At 44.7% G+C, this 21,618-nt stretch overlaps 1 protein-coding gene across 2 annotated transcripts in view; it reads left to right on the top strand.

Annotated features, from left to right (window-relative positions):
- Positions 1-19,172, top strand: part of Spata6l (spermatogenesis associated 6 like) — a 40,199-nt gene extending 21,027 nt beyond the window's left edge. Inside the window, exons 7-13 of one of the 2 annotated variants that reach the window (XM_060388103.1) lie at positions 886-1,119; positions 3,486-3,588; positions 6,181-6,215; positions 6,965-7,146; positions 14,296-14,341; positions 15,034-15,135; positions 18,362-19,171. In XM_060388103.1, the coding sequence (XP_060244086.1) occupies positions 886-1,119; positions 3,486-3,588; positions 6,181-6,215; positions 6,965-7,146; positions 14,296-14,341; positions 15,034-15,123 (690 nt within the window). In that variant the 3' untranslated portion in view covers positions 15,124-15,135; positions 18,362-19,171. Of the gene's footprint in view, positions 1-885; positions 1,120-3,485; positions 3,589-6,180; positions 6,216-6,964; positions 7,147-14,295; positions 14,342-15,033; positions 15,136-18,361 lie in introns of both variants that reach the window. The other variant, XM_060388112.1, reaches the window with a different exon arrangement.
- The last annotated feature ends 2,446 nt before the right edge of the window (positions 19,173-21,618 follow it).

Genomic DNA, 21,618 nt, shown 5'->3' with positions numbered 1-21,618 from the left:
GAGACCATTAGCTGTCTCCCCCCCCCACACAAACAGACATAACAAACAGAACAGCTGGAAGAACAAAGAGGAGCCCAGCAGAGTCCTCACTCAGAGCTAGTGGGATTTCGGCTAAGATGGTTGTTTATTCACCGAGACAACTAGCTTTAATTTTAAAAACCATTTTAAGCTGGTGGCAGTGACACATCCCTGTAATCCTAGCACTTGGGATGCCGAGGTGGGAGCTGGCTACAGGCTGAAGGGCAGCCTTGCCTACATGGTGAGACTGACTCTAAACTGCAACAGCCCCCTAAACCATTAGAAATGCTTTCATTGCTGTACACATGGAAACACTTAATTCCTTTCAATCAGTTCTTTGCACTGAATGTGTGCATATAGTTGGACCCACGTATATAGAGTGATTCATACTTCCCGTGTCTGTAGTCTGTCTGTGCTCAGAGTATGTCTGTGCATATCTACTGTTTGTAAACTTCCCCCTAATAAATATCAAACTCCCTGTTATTATTTAAAGTATGTGATCTTAGAAAGTTATGCATGCTAATTATGTTACCCTAAATGGTAACGTAACTAAATGATTAAATAGAAAAATGGTTTTCTTTAAAGATTTTGTTTTATAAATCTGAGGCAGTCTTCAATCTTACTTTTAAAACTTTCAGTTAATTGACGTTATAGGCTTGAGTGCATTATCTTTTCCTTTTCAATCAAAAGAATATTTTCGGCTGGAGGGATTGCTCACAGGTAGAGCGCCTTGCAAGCAAGCTCAATTCCCAGCGCTTGAAATCATCCGATGTTTGATTCCCAGCACTGGAAAAAACCCCAAAACAGAAAACACAGTGAAACAGAACAGCAAATCTCTGTTTGATTGATTTTGTTTTCTGCTCTCAGGAAGAAAACTGTAAGCCACACAGGCCTTTGTGGAAACTGTATGGACAGAGAGTCCCCACAAGTAACAAGAAGATGAAGGCAAGGGAGAAAAGTCCCGACCGACTCACCAAAGGCACCCAATTCCAGGAATACTCGCCACCTTCCCGCAGGCGTCTTCTCCTCCACCAGCCAACTCAACTGAAAAAGAGCTTCAAGTTTCCAGGAGAAAGGAAGCCTCCGTTTGTGGTTAGACATGTGAGCTCAAAGTGATTTTTCGGAGCAGCCTGATATGTGAGGAACATGGATAAGAGTGGGAGAAAGAACTGTTGAGCCGTGCAAGCAAGTGGGCAGCAGTTACTGAAGAGGGAATGCAAACAAATAATAACCGTCCTTAAATGATTTTCGTTTTCTAGTGCCATTGTTAGGGATGCCCGTAAAGGCAGCTCCGGGAGCACTTGCTCAGTAAATGCCCATCACGCCATTTTTAGCTTTGAACATTTGTTAATGGGGGATGTTGCCTGTAGATGGCGACTCACCGTCACCCAGAAGAGGGCGAGCTGCCAGGAACGGAAGGTGACAGTCAATGACTGGCTGACCAGGTGCATCAATCCAGACTGAAGCTCCTTCTGCTTAGAAGAAGCAGTTTTCACTTTCTCAGTGAGATTAGTGCTCAGGAGCCAAACGTTGAGCAGGGATGGATGTCAGTGGGGCGGGGAGCAGTGAGAGGCATCTGAGTCTTAGTCACCAGAAGCTGTGGGGATTGTTAGTCACTGTGGTCCTCTTAGTTGTCTTGAAAATTTGGGTTTAATTACTGTATTATCAAAGAGAGACACTCTACACATCAGCCCGTTAGTGTAATAATAATATCTAATGTCAGGCGTGGTGATGTGCTTTTGTGATGTACTTGGGAGGCTGAGGCAGGAGGATTGCCATGAGTTTCAAGCTATAGCCTGGGCTGCATAGTGTGTTCCAGGAAAATTTAAGCTACCGGATTTTACACACACACACACACACACACAGCAGCCACAAATCATTAATTCATTTTCTTCAGTGTTTGTATACATAGCTTTCATGTTTTCCATGAAGCTGTAATTCTGTGTATCATTTCCTGTTATTTCATACTCTTTGTGATCTCTACCCCATATTCTAGTTAGTGACTTACCTCAGAATGTTAGCAGCTGATGAAATGTTGATATTTTAGGTCAACATTTTGACCTAAAATTACTTGAAATGGTGAGTGTGCATTTGATACAGGCTGTGAGTTAGGGTTAGTCTCAGCCAAGGTGCTCTTGAAATGGTTGTGTGTAGTTTGCTTGTAGGTAAAATTGAGCTTTCTGGCTAGAAAGTGTGGACTACCTAATCTACAAACAAGGACTATGCATAGACACAGAAATACTAAGTGACTGCTTCTCTTTGGGGGTCTTGGTAAAGATGCCTGACAGGAGTGTCACCACCTGTCACTAAATATGGCTCTATAGAAGTATTGGTGGCTGGCGTATTTCAGACAGTGTGTGGTTCATTCTATTCCATATACATGCTTATAAGATGCAGTCCCTGTCACTGTCGAGTAATTAATCTTTTTTTTTTTTTAATGGCTAGATTTCTTAGGGAGTGAAAACTTGACATTCCATTATTTAACAAATCATTGCAGTTTTTAGTATTTTGCTAAGCTCTTTTTATAGAATATCTTACATACTTGATTAGTCAGATTTTCTGATCACACATGAGACATCCTTAATTGAAACATTAAAATGTAGAAAACTTGTGTCTGGTGAGGTGGCTCAGCAGTTAAGAGTACTGGCTGTTCTTCTAGGGGACCCAAGTTCAATTCCCAGCACCCTCTCAACAACTCTTGTTTGTAACTCCAGTTCCAGGAGACCTGATGCCCTTTTCTGGCCTCTGAGGGCACAAACACACATGTATGTGGTACCTGAACATACATGCAAAGAAAACACTCATACACATTTAAAATTTTTAAATTAGAAGACTTAGTCAGTCTGTTTCTTGGCATACAATAAAAGCTAATGTAGTAGCCTGCCTCACTGAAAAAAATAAACGAGAATTTCAGTCTAGCTTTATGCTGTGGAAGAATCTCTTTTTCAAGTGTTTTGACCTGCTTTTGCAGATCATGTTGACTAAATTTGTTTTAGGAGAACATGCACTGTCACTTTAAGTAAGAGAGTAGTTATTGTTACTGTGTTTTAAAAAAATCTAGACAGTAGACTGGAAGGGGGATCTGGCCAATCTATTGACTTTAGAATACTCTGTCCTGTTCAAAGGAGGCCCAGTGGGGCTGGTGGCTCACACCCGTAATCGCAGCACTCAGGAGACAGAAGGAGCTTTGCACTCTGTCTTTTCATCGTTCTCTGTTATGCGAACGTGATTTGTGCCTGGCTTCAGTCCCCTCTGCTCACATTTCACACACGCCCTTTTATATGTGGCGTCAGTGGAGACGGTGGACAGTTTCTTCTGTGGAGTATACCATAACATACTTGGAGACTGTGATTTAGGTTATTTTCCAAACATCTCTGTCAGTGGTGGTGGTGGGGAGGGCATCATGGGTAACGAGAAGGATGTCCATGTTACTGTAGGTGGGTCTGACATGTTTCCTTCACTTTCAGGTAGACAACCAAGACCCCTTTGGTGAAAATAATTTGACAAATCTTTCACAGAAGTCCAGAAGAAAATCGAAGATTTTAGACTTTGATTTTTCGCTGAAAAGAGGTAACCGAGTTTCTTGTCACTAACATTCCCCTAATGAGCGCCCGTGCCTCACACTTAGCATCTTTCTCCCTGAGGAACTGCAGTTACACTGGGAGCTGTGGGCCTGATTCTCAAGGTCTCTCCAGCTGCGGCATCCCCATGGGGCAGAGGCAACCGAGAAGCAGTGTATTTTCAAGTCGCCCTCAGTACCTGAAGGGGCCAGAGCTGGGTGCTGTGATTAACTGTAGGTGGCTACAGCCACTGGTTAGGCCGGCAAAGCCGACCAACAACCACTTTGTCCTGGCCTGAACTCCTTGCAAAGGTGTCACTGATGGCAAATACGTTGTTGGGTTTGCCTTTTTTTTTTTTTTCTGATGGGAGAGGGGCAAGAGACTGATGGGGGTCATGGCACTTGCTGAGCAGATTCCATATTAGTGCAGAGAGCGCTAGCTCTCTGAAGCAGTTAGGCTAGGGGGCAGCCATCTTCTGAGCTGTGGATTGCAGGATCCTACGCATGCATTTGCAAATCATACTGAGGACTCGAAAGAGCTGCGGCTGACCTGGGTGGTGGCTATTCACATTTAGCGTGTTAGAAATCAAAAGTGAGTGATTGTAAAATGCAGTACACCCGCAGAGAATTCACTAGCCGTCAATAGTAACGCCATGACATGCCACCATTGGTATAGTAATGCTATGAAGTGTCGCGGTGGATTTTGTTACTCTGTGGGAGAATGGGAACGAGAGGAATAAATCATGTCTTAGTGGACTTACGAACGCAGGTTTTCATTTGGAGGTTTCCTGAAAGGTCCTGAAGGGACACCTTCTGCTCCCATTGAGGTTTCTGGACTACACATTGATTGACAGTGTCTGTCCCTACTGAAGGTCATGGTGGCTTGCCTGGAGTTCTAAGTCTAGACAGGGCTGGTGATGGACTGGTGATGGACAGGGCTGGCTGTCACCTCTTGGTAGGACTGACTTGTGACGCCCTCACAGGAGAGTTCCCGGTGTTCGGCTTTGTAGTTTATCCCTCAATGGGACTGCAGATGGCTTGTGGTACCTCAGGCCAGTGTTCTTACAGCAGAGCGACTGAGCACAGCTGAGCATGGACGGAGTGTGGGGTTGGGAGGCGGAAGTGCTTTATCACCTCTGACATTTAATTTAAACCCTGCAATTGAAGATCACTGGTGCAGCCTGTGAAAGCAACGCTGTCTTCCCTGACCCAGTGAACACAAGCAACAGCAAATGTTCGTTCCAGGGGAGACGGTCGAGCTTGGTGCTGGCTTGCATTTGGTGGCGGGCATACATCACGCCTGTCTTGGGCTTTACTGTTTCATGATCCTGGCTGGTGAGGAAGTTTGCAGAGGTTACAGTGTGAGCACAGGTCACACATCAAGTTGTTAGTGTAGCTATACCCTCCAGGAGCGCAGATCTCTGGACTTGGGTCCTGGGATCCCTGTGGCTTGTCAAGCCATTCCCATGCCTGGGCCACCTCCAGGCCTATGGGAGAATAAAGCAGCTGTGCCTCTGAGAAAGCTGGGGCTCTTGTTGAACTGTAGGTCATGATAGAGCGCTGGGGTGGGGCCTGGGGCCTTGTCTCACGAGCTTCTGGGTGGTCCTCATGCTGCTGGACCGTGGATTGCTCTTTAAGAAACAAGGGGTCAAAAGCGGAACAGATGTTAATGCAGATGTTAATGCATGCCGAGTGCAGGGTTGTGCCCAAGGGGTTCCGGTGCCTCAGGAGAGTTTTGTAGCTGTATCTGCAAGGCACTCAGTGTTGCTGATTCCTCGCTCAACTTAGGGTGGGGAGTTTCCAGGACCGTGTGCACACAGAGGTGAGTGTACCCAGGTAAGGAACAAATCGAGCTTTAAAAATCTCTTCTTTCTTCCTTATTGCAGCTGGTGCTGTAAAGGGTATGAGGAGTCCAGAGACTAGTTTGTCATTAAACCTGGGAAAAAAAATCCACTTGCTTTTTAGTTTTCTCCACGTGTGTTTACTACTTCTGGGACTATTATTATTATCATTATTTTAGTACTGCAATGCTCTGTGTTGTTTGGAACTAGGGTCTTGGACATTATAGGCCGTTACTCTCTGATCATCCTTGCCACTCACTAGTGTGTACTTGCCTCATAAATATTTAAGTGATTTGTGCTTTAGACGCATTATGTTTCTCTATGCTCTGACGTATTGTTTGGACTGATTTCGCATTCATGGTCACCTTGCCCAAGTATCCTCATGAGCTCCTATGTAAAGACTTCTCCAGAAACCAAGAAGGACTCCTGAGGCAGAGCATAGAAACTGTATGTTAAGCCCACATTGCCTTCTTTTGAGCTCTGGGCACCTGGGCAAATAGGTTTTCTCTCTTTAAGGCTGTGAAAGGGTCTTGAACTTACAATTCTTGTCAGGTTTGTCCCCCACGCCCTTTCCAGCTATACTGTTACTGAAAATACAACCTGACTGTGGACCACAGGGAGACAGAAAGGTCCCGTAGAATTGCGGGGCCCCAAGGGAGTCTCAGTTGTGATCTTGGAACTTACAAGGGGGCGTTTGTTTGTGCTGTGGGATTTATGGCTACCTGGTAATAACAATCCTCATACTGTTTCTCTTTCTTCTAGCATCTTCTCTTGACAGCTTTGCAGCAAACATAAAGGTAACTTTAGCAGCAGCAGTGGCATCTGTAAATGGTTTCTCTCCCGCCTCTATGAACGGGGAGGGATTGTTCCTACTTGCGCTGCTTGCGAGGGCAGCATAGCTCAGGGGGTGGTTTATGCAGGCCAGTACGCAGCTTCCACTGTCTGCATCACAGGGGGAATCCATTGGCTTGCTCCCCTTCGTTCATTTGGGTGATCCATTACCAAGAGCGGGGTTACACAGGGCGATTCCTACTTTAGGACCAGTGACCCATGCTGCTTTCCTTTAATCAGTTACTTTTATACAGTGAGGTGGTAAAGGTGTCCTCAAGCGTGGTCAGTTTGTCAGGCTGAAAGTTCTAGATCGTATGCTATAAACTGAGAGAGATGTAGTGGAGGAAATTAAGTGTATGCTGCATTGTATGTGTACAGCACAGACACACTTTGTTTAAAAAATCTGATCTTTCCTGGAACCGAAAAGTCCATGCCCTCAGAAATCAAAGTGTTCCAAGTGTGAGTTTACTTTGGTTTGTTACTGTTGCCAATTAGAGCCTTTTGGCCATGTCCCCCTGGCCTGGACTCCTGAGGCTCCTCTACCTTGAGAGGAGTTTAAAAGGAGTTCCCCCTCTTTTATTTACGGGAGCTCCCTGGCCAGGTACTCTGTTATTGTATCTCAGTTTCCCTTCTTTGTTCTAGCCTACCCCTAGCTTTATATTAGGCAAATCAAAACCAAAACTGCAAGTGGAGAATAATGCATGTTATCACTCAGGTTATCAGAGAGCCAGATGAACGGATTGTCTTAAGGAGTCAGTCACCTCTAGATTCAACCAAGTCCAGAAGGTCCTGGTTCAGTCACCAAGGGGACGCTGATTTCTACCCAGGAACTTCAGTTACCTCCTCCCCGATATCCAGACCTACCAGCCCTGTGGATCAGCCTCTTCGCCAAGAAAGGTCAGCAGAGGCAGCACCTTCCCCTTGTCTGAGGACTCTAGTGTTCTGTCAGGAAGAAAGCCCGAATACCTTGTCAGTTTGCTTTGCTGGAGATTTCAGCTGATGAGCGTCACCATCCCTTTTCAAACCTGCACAAAAAGTACCGCTAGCCTCTTTTCCTTGGGAAGCCGTGTTTGGGGATACCCGGTGTGGGTCTGGTGGTGTAGCTCCATGGTAGAGCACTTGTCTAGTATGCATGAGACTCCAGGTTCAACCCCCAGTACTGTCAAAAAGAAAAACCAAAGCAAACTAGCACTACAAAGAGCAGAAGGACAGGCTGGGGAGATGGCCCAGGGAGTAAAGCTGCTCACTCGCCACACACGAGTTAGGGCCTGAGTTCAGAACCCCAGCACCCACAGGAAAAAGCTGGGTGTGGTCCCACTGGTGCAGGTAGGTTGGCTGGGTGGGGTTGAAGACAGAGCCTAGCCTACAAAAATGAATGAATGAATGAATGAATGAATGAATGACTAAATAAGTAAGGTGAGCTTCAGATTCAGAGAGAGAACTAGTCTCAAGAGAATAAGGTAGATCGTGATAGAGAGACACCCAACATCTTCCTTCCTTTGCCACACACACACAGGTACACACAAAACACACACACACACACGAACCCACAGACACACATGGACACAGGCATACACACCCACATGCACACACATCCCAAACACAAAACAAAATACGATGGTTGGTATAAAAAGAGCTCAAAACTAACAATATTTACCGACTCATTCATAAATTTTAAACTGAAGTTTTTAGTTTTACAATGTGAAAGTATTCACTAGACATTTTACAAGGTATACATTTACAAAATAGAATGGTAAAAACCATCTGTGTTCCACCAGTCAACAATAAACACCATTAATGTGCATATTTTATCGGCATAGACTAGTTTCTTGGGTTGTTTACGTTATTACAAGCAGCAAGAGACATTTGCATATTACTTTGTCTGTAGAGCTGAGGCAGGAGACTGTATTTGCCAGCCAGCATCTCAGATGTAATAAATCAACATTTAGTTTGCCAATGTCTGCCAGGGTTAGCGAATGCCATATGTTTTGGGTAGATGACACTCAGGCAAATCAGCGAGCAGAGGGGTCAGTTACCTTCACTGCATGGAAGGGACACTGGAGGAAACCAGGCAGCCGCTATGAAAGAAGCACATGCAGGTCAGCTTTTCTCTACATTGTTCATGATGAGCATTAAACCTTCCCTTCCCAAGAAGCCACAATTACTACACACAGAGGGATCTACATTACACAGTCTCTGAATGGCTCTGGAAATTTAACAGGAATTATACTTGATTTTGAGGTAGTATAAGAAAGCAACAATTTCTTAGTTTTTTTTTTTTTAAGATATAGTACAACTATATTAAAATGTTAAACTAGTTAAGAAAATTAGGTTTGAATAAGCTAATAATGTATGGTCAATTGCTTGATTATTCACTGCATTGGAAAGTGTTAGAGCAGATTTTAAGACACCAGGTTTGCCAAAGTCAGATGCTCAGAGTCGACATGATCCCAGTCCTGGGCCTAGTCTCCTTCCCTTCCTGGTGCGTGCTCTTCTCAGGTTGGCAGTGAGGGACGTTATTCAGCGTGGGAACTGGTGGTGGTGCCAGCGACACTTGTCTCTGTGTGGTATGTGAGCTCAGCAGTATTCCTCCTTTAAGCTTCTGGGCACAGTGGAGATGGCTTGGACGGCTTCTCCCACCTGCCTTCAGCCACAGCACTGCTCTGTGTGGGGACCGGGGTAGCCTACGGTTCTTGTCTGTGTGTTTTGTTTGCACACACCTTCCTAACTCCTAGAATTAGTACAGCAGGCTTTTCCGACGCTACAATACGCCGAAATTCCTGGGCAGCTGTCTGACATGTGCCTAATCGTAACTTGTCTCTACTCTCTAGGGCTGACACACTAGACATCTGGTCAGCATGGCCCCATCCGCCTAACATGACACAGACTATGGTGTGCCCTCAGCAGTAGTCCAGATGAAAGGAGGGCAGAGCAGATGGAAGTTAACTCCCACAGAGGGCAAAGGGAGGGCCCGGCTGCTTCTGAACACGTCAAGTGACATAGGCATTTATATGTCCACTCGGCCTCCCTTTGATGAGTAGCTCCATGTACCTAGCCGGCTGACCCTCAGTTTTGGCTGACGTAAGAACTGCCTCGTGTTTACTGAGGCAAACAGCATCAACTGGGATTGGAGTTGAGTGTGTGACAGAGTGTTAGGATTGATAATCTGTTTAACCACGCCTGTCATGGAGACTAACACGTAACACAGTTCTCGTGTTGTCTGACAACTTGCAACCTAGCACAGAGTAAAAGTACACATGCATACTCATGCACGTGTGTGCACACGAACACACATACACACACACACAAATGCATTTTGTTTTTCTTATACCAAACTTCCACCTCCTCCCTCACCACTTTTACTCCTTACTGGTCCCTTCCTTACCCCGCAACAGTGCTTGTGCGATTGTGTCACTCTGTTACACCCTCATCCTAGCATCTACTGCCTCAAGGTCTCTTTCTACGTGACTTCTGTCCTACTTGGTGTTGTTAAATTGCTGTGATGAAACACCACGACCAGAAACTTGGGGAGGAAAGGGTTTATTTGGCTTATACTGCTAAATCACTGTTCATCACCGAAGGAAGTCAGGACAGGAACTCAAACAGGGCAGGAACCTGGAGGCAGGAGCTGATGCAGAGGTCATGGAGGGTGCTGCTCATTAGTTTGCTCCCTGTGGCTTGCTCAGCCTGCTTTTGTTTTGTTTTGTTTTGTTTTGTTTTTTGTTTGTTTGTTTAAATAGGATCCAGCACCACCAGCCCAGGGACAGCACTACCCACAATGGGCTGGGCCCTCCCCTATCAATCACTAACTTAGTGGATGTCCTACAGGCTTGCCTGCAGCCTGTTCTTATGGAGCTTTTTTTTTTTTAATTGAGATTCACTCCTCTCAGATGACTTTAGCCTGTGTCTAGTCAACATAAAACTATCCAGCATAGTTTCCTTTCTAGTTTCATGATCTACATAAACAACAACACGTAGTGTTTGTCTTTGTGAACCTGACTTTGTTTGCATGACGTAATGATTTCAAGTTCTATCCATTTTCCTGCAGATGCCAGGATTTTGTTTTCTTTGTGGCAGGATAAAGTCCCACTGTGGATATTTTCCACACCTGTATGTGGTACACATGCGTACTCCTCTGTATCTGTTCACCTCTTGATAGGCGTCTTCCAATCCCAAGCTGTTGTAAGTACCACAGCGGTGAACACGCGTGTGCAGATCTCTCTGTGGGGCGCTGATGGAGGAAACGCCAGATATATGCCCAGGAGTGGGGCAGTACGGCAGGTCCACTTTTATTTTTATTTCTAATTTTTTGAGAAACTTCACACTGATTTCCATAGTGGCTTCTTAAGTTTCTGCCCCCACCATCAGCATATGGTGTCATCTGTGGGTTTTAATGCTGGCGCTGCTATGGTAGGATGGACTCTCAAAGCGGTTTTAGTTGCATTTCCCTGGTGGCTAAGGATGTTGAACTCTTTTTTCTGTTGTTTATTGTCCACGTGTGTGTGTGTGTGTGTGTGTGTGTGTGTGTGTGTGTGTGTTTTGAGAATGATACTCAGTTTACTAGCCCATTTACTAACTGGATGCTTTTAATTTTTTTTTTTCAGATCTTTATGTTTTTAGACGTTAACCCCCTGCCTGATGTATTGTTGGCATTTTTTTCTCCCATTCTGTAATCAGCCCAATGTTTTAAAAATTTAATTGACTTTTTATATTTTTAATGTAATTCATCACTTTATCCTTTCCCTTTCCTCCCTCCCACACCTTCCATGTCCTCCACACTCTCAAGCTGATAGCTTCTTTTTTTTATTATTATACATGCATGTGCATTCTATTCTGAAATGTTCCCCGAGACATAGATACAGGAGCCAGACTACAGATGTTTCCACTGCAGCTGAGATCTCCACAATCCATTGATCTTTTCACTGTGTCCAGTTGTGGTTTTCTGTGATGGTATCTATTTGCTGTAGCGAGAAGCCTCTTTGATGAGGGCTGATGGCTACACTTATCTGTGGTTATAAGGATAAGATTTAGAATGCAGTTAAAGAATTATGCTGGTTTAGCAAAGTGACGGTAGCAGATTTTCTTTAGGAGTCCTAACCCCATTAGCCCCAGGTGGTTGGCTAGGTTTCTGGTAGTAGGCATGATTTCCTTCCTGATGAGTAGGTCTTCCGTCCACTTAAGCAGCTGTTGGTTACCACCAACACGACAGTGGCGCTATTACACCTTTATGGATACCTTGCTGTGCTGATCATTGTGGTTCACATGCCATAGCTGGGTACGACTAATAATTGCCTCCCTTCCTTGGCAGCTTACATAGTTAGTACCTTACGATAGTATGTAAACTAGACCGCAGGATGGTGCTCTCAAGGCCAGTTCAAGTAAGCCAAGTCCTGTGTCCTAAATGTTCAATGTCTTTAGTCACAGGGTCTTACCATCAGCGTCTGAGAGGAATCCCAGGGCAATGTCAATGGTATATATTGTTTGGGGAGTCATTTGGGCTACACTGAGCAACCAGTCAAAAGGAGGTTTCTCATGCCTGGTACTGTTAGTATATTGTTTTTGTAGGGAGAATTGTTGGCCCAAGTGGCACAACTTCATTTAAGATACTTTCTCTCTCACACACATATGTTGTATATAGCTTTAGGCAAATATAAAATAATCATTCCTCGAGACTTTTTCAGATAACCTTCGATGCTATTTATCCATCCTTCTTTCTCTTTATGCATTACTCTCCCTCCCTCCGTCCCCGTCAGAGCCGCTCTTCTCATTTTCCCCTTTCCCTTTCCTAATACCTGTATCCTATTCCCCTCTCAAAAATTCCCCGCTTCCCACAGTGCCTTTAGAACCTGCTGGTTTCTGTGGTTACTCATTTACATCTGCAGTCTTGGAGCTAGGAGGGAACATGTGTATGGCATTTGTCTTTCTGGGTCTGGGTTGTCTCGCTTTGTATGATCTTTTTTAGTTCCAGGCATTTACCTGAAAATTTCATGATTTCATTTTCCCCTCACAAATCAATGGCTTACATGTAACACATTTTTCTTGTTCCTTCATATGTTGTCTGTGTCTGTGGAGTAGGAAGGATACTGAGTCCTTTGAGCCTATGCCCAGGACTGGTATTTCTGGGTCATATGGTAGATTTAATTTTAGGTTTCTCAGTTCAGGATTTTAATGGAAGATGTGCAAAGCCTTTTGAAGACCAGAGTGAAGAATGTAGTCGCAAAGGAAAGAGGAACAGCCCATTTCCCATTGCCCACACCTGGAGCAAACACACATTGCCTGCCTTTACCACGCAGCCCTGCTCCTCTTGTGAGTGAGAAGAAGGAGAATCACAGAGGGGGCTGTGATGATACAGCTCTATTACCTGTGTGCTATAGTATTTTAAAGGCCCATGTATCTAGCTGAAGGCTGTTTTTAAAGACTTGCTGTATTTCTCATATGACTCTTAGGGAGAACAGAAATTGTGTATATGGTGTTTTTCCGAAATACAGCCATGCATTGGGGGTGCAGCCAATTGCTGCCTGTTGTTTTCCTAGGTTGGTAATAGATCTGTAAACTCAGTCCTACTCTGGGCCTTAAGTTCCCGGAGACCAGTGTGACATGCTTGCTCTAGAGAAGGGTGTGGTGGGAGAGCAATGAGGGTGAACTATAGACACAAGGAGCCACAAGTGGCCATTGGCATAGCTGAGCTATCAACCGCTCCAGGCTTTCATGGTCAGGTGATGGACAGTTCTCTAGATGATCTTTATCATCATCCTTGTTAACATCACAAATATGTGTGCCCTTCTAATGTTTCTCAAACATTATCAGAGAGAATTACTGGAATTGGTAAAATTCTTCGAACATTTCAAGGAAATGGTATTTGTGCTTTCCTTCATCAAAATTCTGTGTATGGCTTTCGCTTAGTGATACCTCATAATGTAGGATTCAATGCTCACCCCGATATGAATTCACTACTCAAACAATGTTATTTTGTGGGCCCGAATGTTATTGTGTCTGTGCACTGGGTGCATGCATGTTCCTGTGGAGGCCAGAAGTGGATCCCCTGGCACTGGAGTTAAAGGTAGCTGCGAGGGAGAAGGTGTGGGTACTGGGAACTGAGACTACATCCTCAAGGAAGAGTGGCAAATGTGCCTGACTACTGAGTTATCCCTCCAGCTCCTCAAACAATACTCTTTAAATTCTACTGTGGTATTCAGTACCAACTGTGGCCTGACATGAGTGTTACTTTTGTATTTTTGAGACGGATTCTGCTATATAGCCCAGGCTAGCCTCAAACTCACATCCTTCTACCTCAGTCTCTTTAGGGCTGGGATGGCAACGCCTCCATACTTAAGTCTGGGATGAGATATTAACCAGAGTCTCAGCCCCAGTTTCACTCTAGCGGACACATTAACCAGCAGGGTCAATGTCCATGGTTACAAGTGTCGTGAAATGAACAACACACAGGTCGGCTGACCTCTCTATAAGTTGGAGGTTCCGGAAGGACTCCCAGAGAAATCAGCAATGGGGTTCATCCCAGGAGAGTGGTTGGGAGTTAATAAAAATGGAGGCTTGCATGGGAAGGCAGCATCATTCTGCACAGAGGATTCTGGGGATCTTTGGAGGGAGGGGAAGCACTCTGTGTAAGAAGCTGGAAGACATTGTCAGGTTTGTGCTTAAGTTTGGGCTCTGAGTGGCCCAAAGTAGATGAGATGTAAAATGTTCTCTGTCTTTGTGGCAAAGAACAATTGAGATTAAGTTTTTAAAATACAATTTGAAGGTAAAGAAGCAGGATTTGCTCACTAGAGAATTCCCTGAAAACCAATAAAGTCCAAAGAAGAACTGGCCATAGGCAGGCGCCAAGCACAGCTCATTTGAACTGTGTTGTTTGTGTTCCGACTTTCCTCAGGTGTAAGTTTGATGCCAGCATTAAAATCATCGGTGTACCATTTTGCATATTGACATATTAGCTTATGGATAGGTTCCAGCCCTTATTTTTAAGCACTCTAAGTCAGCGTCCTTTTTAGTAGCTGTGTAATGCTCCATTCCATTTACTCTGTTGGGCAGGTTCCAGCCTTGTTTTCAGTCCTCGTGGAAGACGATCCGTGAGAGGGTAGGTAGCCTTCTGACATCCCACAGAGCTTACTCAAAGGTTAGGGCTTCTGGGGAAACTAGGTCCTTGTGGGGACTGGCACTTGAAGTCCAGCGAGGGAAGCGGACATCAGGGAAGTGACCATGGAAACAATGTGAAATTTTGACTCTGGCCCAGGAGAGAACGTGGTGTCATGAGCCTGACCAGGTGGGTATTTCCCGAGGGTGTCAGGGCAGGCTTCCAGAGGAAGGGGCAGAGGAGGTTAATGGGAACAGTTTCGTTGGCACAGCGTTCATCGGTCCCGGGAGCGGGCCAATGGACCAAGCATGCTCTCTCATCCTCTGTCCACAGCCGTTCCAGCCCAGAGAAGAAAGCACTTACTTGAGGGTCTGTTTAGGGCCGCGATCTGCAACAATGGCTTTTCGAGTTTAATAACGTGGTTTTGGCTGCTTGCTGTTTCCTGTGAGCTTAGAAAGGGTTTCTGGTCTATGGCAGATGTGTCTAGCACTTGGCATTTCCTGCAGACATGCAGCTCAGTGATCTTGAGCTGAATTTAAAGGCCTTTCAGTGAAGTAGCCAAAGGACCCTCAGTTTCTAGAATTGCCTCTGCCACAAGGCTTAGGCAGAAGAGCCATGTGTCTGGCTGTTACGAATCTCCATTACGTCCTGGTTAATGCAATTGCTGGATATGGTTTTGTTTTGTTTTTTCACAGGAAGACATTATCTCTGAAAGAGATCATACGTATGAAAGGCCAAGCTACCCCCTGATGAAACACACACCGTCTGAACAGAGATATTTTTAACTACGCTATCATGTAAGTAAGCAGCTCAAGTACTGTTTGTTACTGTGGTTTTCTAAAAACAGTTTTCATCTCCTGCTGTCACTGAATAGCTAGGAAATGTGGGGGAGGTGGGGAGGAGCTCTGAGAACTGTGTGCCCCCCCAACCCCATGGAATACTGATAGCAGGGGCCTGCTAGTTCTCACATCTTCTTGTCCCACACCTTCCCTGAGTATTTATGTAGGGGACCCTTGGGCTTCCCTCAGCTCCTTGACCAAAGCCTCTGTCCTGCCTTGGGGCCTCCGCATGCTTTCTGGAATACTACTTCCCAACTCAAATGGAGTCCCTTCTGTTTGTTCTTAGGTCTGTGGCTCTCCGTGATTTTCCCTGCTCTTCTAACACACACTCATTGGCACCCTGCCTGTTTCTTTAGGAAGGAGCTGACACAGTGTATTATTAATGTTTAAAATCAGTCTTTTAGAATAGCTAGAAGCCCAGGACTTAGCTCAGTACAAGAAAGCCCAGTCACACACACTGGCCTTGGGACCTCAGCAAGGTCCTGCCTTCCCATACTCACCCGCTACTGTCCTTACATCTGTTGACCCTCCAGCGTGGTCCTTAGCAACTGCACTTCTATATGAATGCTGATGGAGGTACTGAGGCAGTTCGAGAATGGGAAGGTGGCCAGAGGGTGATGGTCATCATTTCTTATGTATTCTCTTAGTTTCCCTCCTTAATACATGCCCCAAATAATTGCGTTTCTTTCAAAAGTGCCATGCTTGCCTGTGAGTTGCAAGTTGGATTTCTGTAGATGGGACTGAGGAAGGGGTACTTGGATCCTGCCATCTTATTGACTGACAGCTCTACGCTCTTCCTTATGTGTTTCCTACATAGGGTCAAGAGCTGGCCAGGTACATCCCATGAACTAAATAAATTAATGTTGAATTCTGACAACAGCCCTATGAGGAGGGTACTTTTACTAAGTTCTCTCTTTGAAGGTAGGGCCAAGACTGTCTCGGCGCACAGTAGAATTCAGACCACATTCCGAATCATCATCCTTTTGCCTTTCCAAAGCTAGAGCATGGCAGAAGAGGGCTGAGGACGAAGTGCACGTGCAAAGGACAGCCGTGTGGCACCCAGGCAGTCAGTGGGCCCTGCCATTGAATGCTTCCCCAGGGCTGATCATGTTCTATCTTATGCTCATCAGAAAGGAATAGGCCTCTTTAAGCAATGAAGGAGAATAGGATGGCCTGCTAGATTTCCCCACTGTCAGGCTCCTGAAAGTCTGGCTTGAGGGTCATTTATGCTTTAGGGCACACACAACCTCACCCTGGGGCTGGCAGGGCACTCTGCCTTCAGCAGAGAGGAAGGAGGACATCTCGATAATTGCCCATCCCGTAGGCTTTACTTGAGAACGTTCTGCTTGGTAGATTAAAGGGTGGATTCTAGTCCACTTAATCTCTTGTTGCAAGATTCTCTATGCTTATATTAAGTTGTTACACGGAACGTAGCACAAATAATTACCAAATGCCAAATTATATTGAGTTTCTATGTAAAATCAAGTTTCAAAAGCTGACATCTGGACACTGATCTGAGGGAAAGGAAGGAAGGAAGGAAGTAGACTCCCACCAATTCTCCATTACCAATTCTGTCTTGGAAAATGGGTTTCTTTCATAACAGAGTCCCCACTCAAGGTTTGGAAAATGATCATAGGCATTTCCCAAACTCGTCATTTGATGAGTGCTGCTTCTTGACTCCTGGATTCCTAGTGAGGCAAGGATCCCAAAGGACAGAACTAGGGAAGGGTCTCCAGGTTGGAAGGCACAAAGCCAGACAAGACCAAGCACTAGGCAACTTTGGAGCTAACTGGGCCTTTGCTTTAAATGAGAAACTTTAAAATGAGAACATTTCCTACCAAATAAACACAGTCTTCCCCCCACAAACAAACAGAACAATCCCATGACCTCCCCAAGTTGTTCAGGTACCCCAGGTTCTCTTAAAGGCATGCCTGCTCCTGTGCTTTGGTCCTTGCTGAGCTGATGCCCATGTCTAGTGTCATGACTGAGCTCCAAAGGCGGTCCCAGTCCCCAGGCAGTGTCAGGACCTCATTCCCTGTGCATGGAATTGGTGGGGGAGGGGGGACTGAACACAGATATGAGCTGCAGCCCACTGAATGCTGCAGTCTCCCATTGGCTCCCAGATTTCATCGGAGCTGATCCTCAGGAGGAGTGAGCAGGAGCCAGCCTCACTGTCCTGCTTCTAAATAGATGGTAGTCAAGTTAGAATTTCCTCAGATAGGGGGAAATTGTAGCCTCCTGCTTCTTGTAAAACTCAGGAACACCAAGAAAGTAAAGCATGGCAAGAAGAAAAATAGGTTAAATTAAATCGAAGTGCTATTTTCTGATCCTGGAATCGCCCAGAGCCCCAGCTCCTGAGGTAATAGGGGCTATGGGCTTTAACCTCACCTATCCCAGAGATCCTTTACACCCATCACCATCACCGCTGAAAGCAAAATCACCTTATCTGGCAGAGCCCAAGCTCCATCAGTCAGCATTTTCCATCTAGATTTGGGAACCAGCATCTGAGGGACTTGTCATTTGGTGGCTTGTGGGGGACTGATGTAATGGATAAAAACACATGGTTGGTCTTCATCCTGGATGTCCCGTCAGCATCTCCCAGACCACACAGGTGGTGCCTGTGCACCCAAGGTGCACAGCAGTAAATTTCTAGGCTACAGGCTTCAAAGAGCCTTAGGTCCCCGGGAGCTCCATAAGTCCTCCTGAGGGTTATGGCTCTATTCTGCACCAGTTCAACCCCAGCGGTGCCCAGCCCTGGGAAGGCCACAGGGAACTGCTTTTCAGGAGATTATGTGCACATTTAAGACAGACATCTCTACAGTAGAATTGAGTTGTGTGAGGATGGGGAATTCACAGAGCAATGGATAGGAGCGTGTTTAACACTCCCACTTAATGAGATCCAACAGGATCGGGCACATTTGCTGTGGACTGAGGACTCCATTACCCCCAGGAGGAGCATGGAGAGGGAGAGGCTCGCAGGGCCATTGCTCTGCTGCTACACAAAGGGGTCAAATGGCCTGCCTTATTCTAAACCAGGGATGTAGGGGAACTGGCTCAGAGAAAAGTCCCTTCCAAGGCTGAGCTGGTTCTAAGGTTAGGGTAGTTCATGGTTTTCTCCTTGGCTGTGTCAATTATTCCCCTGTTTCTCAACACCACATGTAGATGTGATATTTAAATTTCACAGGGGAACATGAATGAAAAACGAGGAAGGATAAAGGGTTCAGTCATGGAGACACTGACACATCCTTGGAGAAGAGAACAACATTCTTTGTTGTCTGGGTCAAGTTACTGGTGCCCAAGCCCCGTTAAGTCAAACCTTATTCTCAGTCTTTTGTGCCCAAGGTAAGATGTGTTGATTAAATTCTGTTTGGGGCTCTGATTCACTTGTCGCCTGGAGAATTTGTATTTTCTGTTGTGTTTATTTTGAGCATGAAATATAGAAAACATAATGTAACTATGTCAGGAGCTCTTCCATTTGGAAAGCATTTTTTAAAAATTGTAACAAAAATGTATAAAAATGTTTGGCTATGAGTCTCAGCATCTGCTTTGATACCCTGCTGGATAGAGTCTTTCAGAGGCCCTCTGTGGTAGGCTCCTGTCCTGTTCCCTGTTTCTCCCTCTTATATCCATCCCATTTGCCTTTCTGAATGAGGATTGAACATCTTACCCAGGGTCCTTCTTCTTGTTAGCTTCTTTAGGTGTACAGATTTTAGTATGATAATCCTATATAATATGTCTAGTATCCACTTATGAGTGAGTATATACCATGTGTGTCTTTCTGCTTCTGGGATACCTCACTCAGGATGATCTTTTCTAGTTCCCACCATTTGCCTGCAAATGCCATGATTTCCTTGTTTTTAATTGCTGAGTGATATTCCATTGTGTAAATGTACCACAATTTCTGTATCTATTCCTCAATTGAGGGACATCTGGGTTGTTTCCAGATTCTGGCTATTATGAATAAAACTGCTACAAACATGGTTGAACAAATATCCTTGTTGTATACTTGAGCCTCTTTTGAATATATGCCTAGGAGTGGTATAGCTGGATCTTGAGCTAGCACTGTTCCTAATTGTCTGAGAAAGTGCCAGATTGATTTCCAAAGTGGTTTTACAAGTTTTCATTTCCACCAGCAATGGAGGAGGGTTCCCCTTTGGGCAGAATACAGGGAATCTTACGAAAGAAAAACCTCGAGGGTACTGGAGCTTCACAAGGAGAGCAACAGAACCAAAAAATATGGACACAGGGGTCTTTTCTGAGACTCATACTTGAATCAAGGACCATGCATGGAGATAACATAGAACCCCTGCACATATGTAGCCCATAGCAGCTCAGTGTCCAAGTGGGTTCCCTAGTAAGTGGAACAGGGGCAGCCTCTGACATGAACTCAGTGGCTGGCTCTTTGATCACCTCTCCCTGAGTCGGGGGACTAGCCTTACCAGGCCACAGAGGAAGACAATCCTGATGAGATCTGATAGGCTAGGGTCAGATGGAAGGGGGAGGAGGACTTCTCCTATCATTGGATTGGATAAGGGGCATGGGAGGAGAAGAGGGAGGGAGAGTGGGATTGAAAGGGGATAAAGGAGGGAGGAGCTATAACTGGGATACAAAGGGAATAAACTGTAATAAATAAAAAAATTTTTGAAGTATAAATATACATTTCAATGTTCAATTTAAATGTATATATTTAAATGTCTTAAATAAGACAGCAAGTTGGTTATTTTGGAAAATAAACTGATAAATCAACTGGAAAAAGGCCATCAACCTGATTTTTCTCTTTTTGATAAATCTGATTTTGTATATCATTTTTCATGTTAAGCTTGAACGGCAGCCAAGTCCCTAGAAGTTCAAGGAAAAGAATACTAACATCTGGAGAGTTCAGGACTCATTTTAAAGCTTAGCTTTGTAAGATGGATTTGCAAGCGGGGTTAATTTCTATAGTGTAAGCCATTCCCTTTCCCTATCTCCCCTCCCAACAATTCTTAATAAATATAGATCAGAAACAAAATCTTCTACAAGCGTTTTTCTAAGATAAAAATGCCCTAAGTAGTGCCGCCCAGCCAGATGTTAAGTTCATCTGCAGGGGCCTTTATGAGATGCTTATGCAGTCTGAGGGAACAGGAAGAACAAGAAGACGGAAGGCGCTGTAAGCATGTTGTCTTCCCTCATCCTTTTATTCCTGTTATCCCTCCTCTACCTCACATGTTAGAGTCTGAATGTGTTTCTTACAAATCCTAAGATAGTCCTTAAGGACTGGGATAGTCCTTAAACTCGAAATGTGAGATTTAGGAGATGGAGCTTTGGGGGAGGTGAGTGAGTCTTTTGTTTGTTTTTCAAGACAGGGTTTCTCTGTACATTCTTGACTGTCCTGGACTCACTTTGTAGACCAGGCTGGCCTCAAATTCACAAAGTTTCTCCTGCCTCTGCCTCCCCAAGTGCTGGGATTAAAAGCATGCACCACCACAGGTAGCTAAAATGCTCATTTTTATATAAAGTTTTGTTTTGTTTTGTTTTTTCCTCAACAAATTATAGCTTTTTCTCATTTTCTGATCAGATAATTTTATTGATTAAATTATTTTAATTTTAATTTATTATTTCTGAAGGAACTATTTAAGCTTTGAGGTGCCCTTTAGAGGCAAGAATTATGTTCAGGTATCTTTCTTTTGTAGTATATGACAGCATAGATAATTTTGTAGTGGGTTGGGGGGGTTGAGGGAGGTTGGTTTACTATGGGAAGAGTTGTGTCATGGCTCATATTTTTTAATACTTACTCACCAGAGAGTGACACTATTTGAAAGGAATAGAAGGATTAGGAGGTGTGGCCTTCTTGGAGGAAGTGTGTCACTGGGGGTGGGTTTTGAGGTTTCCAAAGCCCATGCCAAGTCCAATGTTCTCTTGACCCATGAATTAGGTTGTAGCTTTCATCTACTGCTCTAGCTCATTGTGGGCTGATGCTCCCCACCAATAATGATAATGGACTGAATCTCTGAAACTGTGAGCGAACTCCCAACTAAATGCTTTCTTTTATAAGCGTTGCCTCGGTCATAGTGTCTCTATAGCAGTAGAACAGTGACTGGGATAGTCCTTAAACATAATGACAAAGAATTTCTTCCTGTCACGTTTTGGTTTATAATTCCTTTCTTGACTCTCATGGTTGCAGTTCTGACAAATTTGGGACTATATTTTACAAGTGCATTTCATGGTGGTTGAATTTGCATAGGATGCTAGAGACAGTAGCCTTTGTTGAACCTGGGCCTTCTAAATAGCTTCTAAACATTAACACCATTTTTCTCTGCTCGCCTGTCTGTCTGAAGCTATAGGTTTTCATTTATAACAGAGATAAAAAGAAGGGAATGAAGGATAATGTCTTCCCTAAACTGGCTTTAGGTGCTAACTTGAGGAGCTTGAGTAGTTACCTATGTGAGGTCAGCCTACTCCCTG

This window comes from Meriones unguiculatus, chromosome 1, assembly GCF_030254825.1.
Source record: "Meriones unguiculatus strain TT.TT164.6M chromosome 1, Bangor_MerUng_6.1, whole genome shotgun sequence".
In the NCBI taxonomy this organism is placed as follows: Eukaryota; Metazoa; Chordata; class Mammalia; order Rodentia; family Muridae; genus Meriones; species Meriones unguiculatus.
This window is presented reverse-complemented; position numbering and strand designations above follow the sequence as displayed.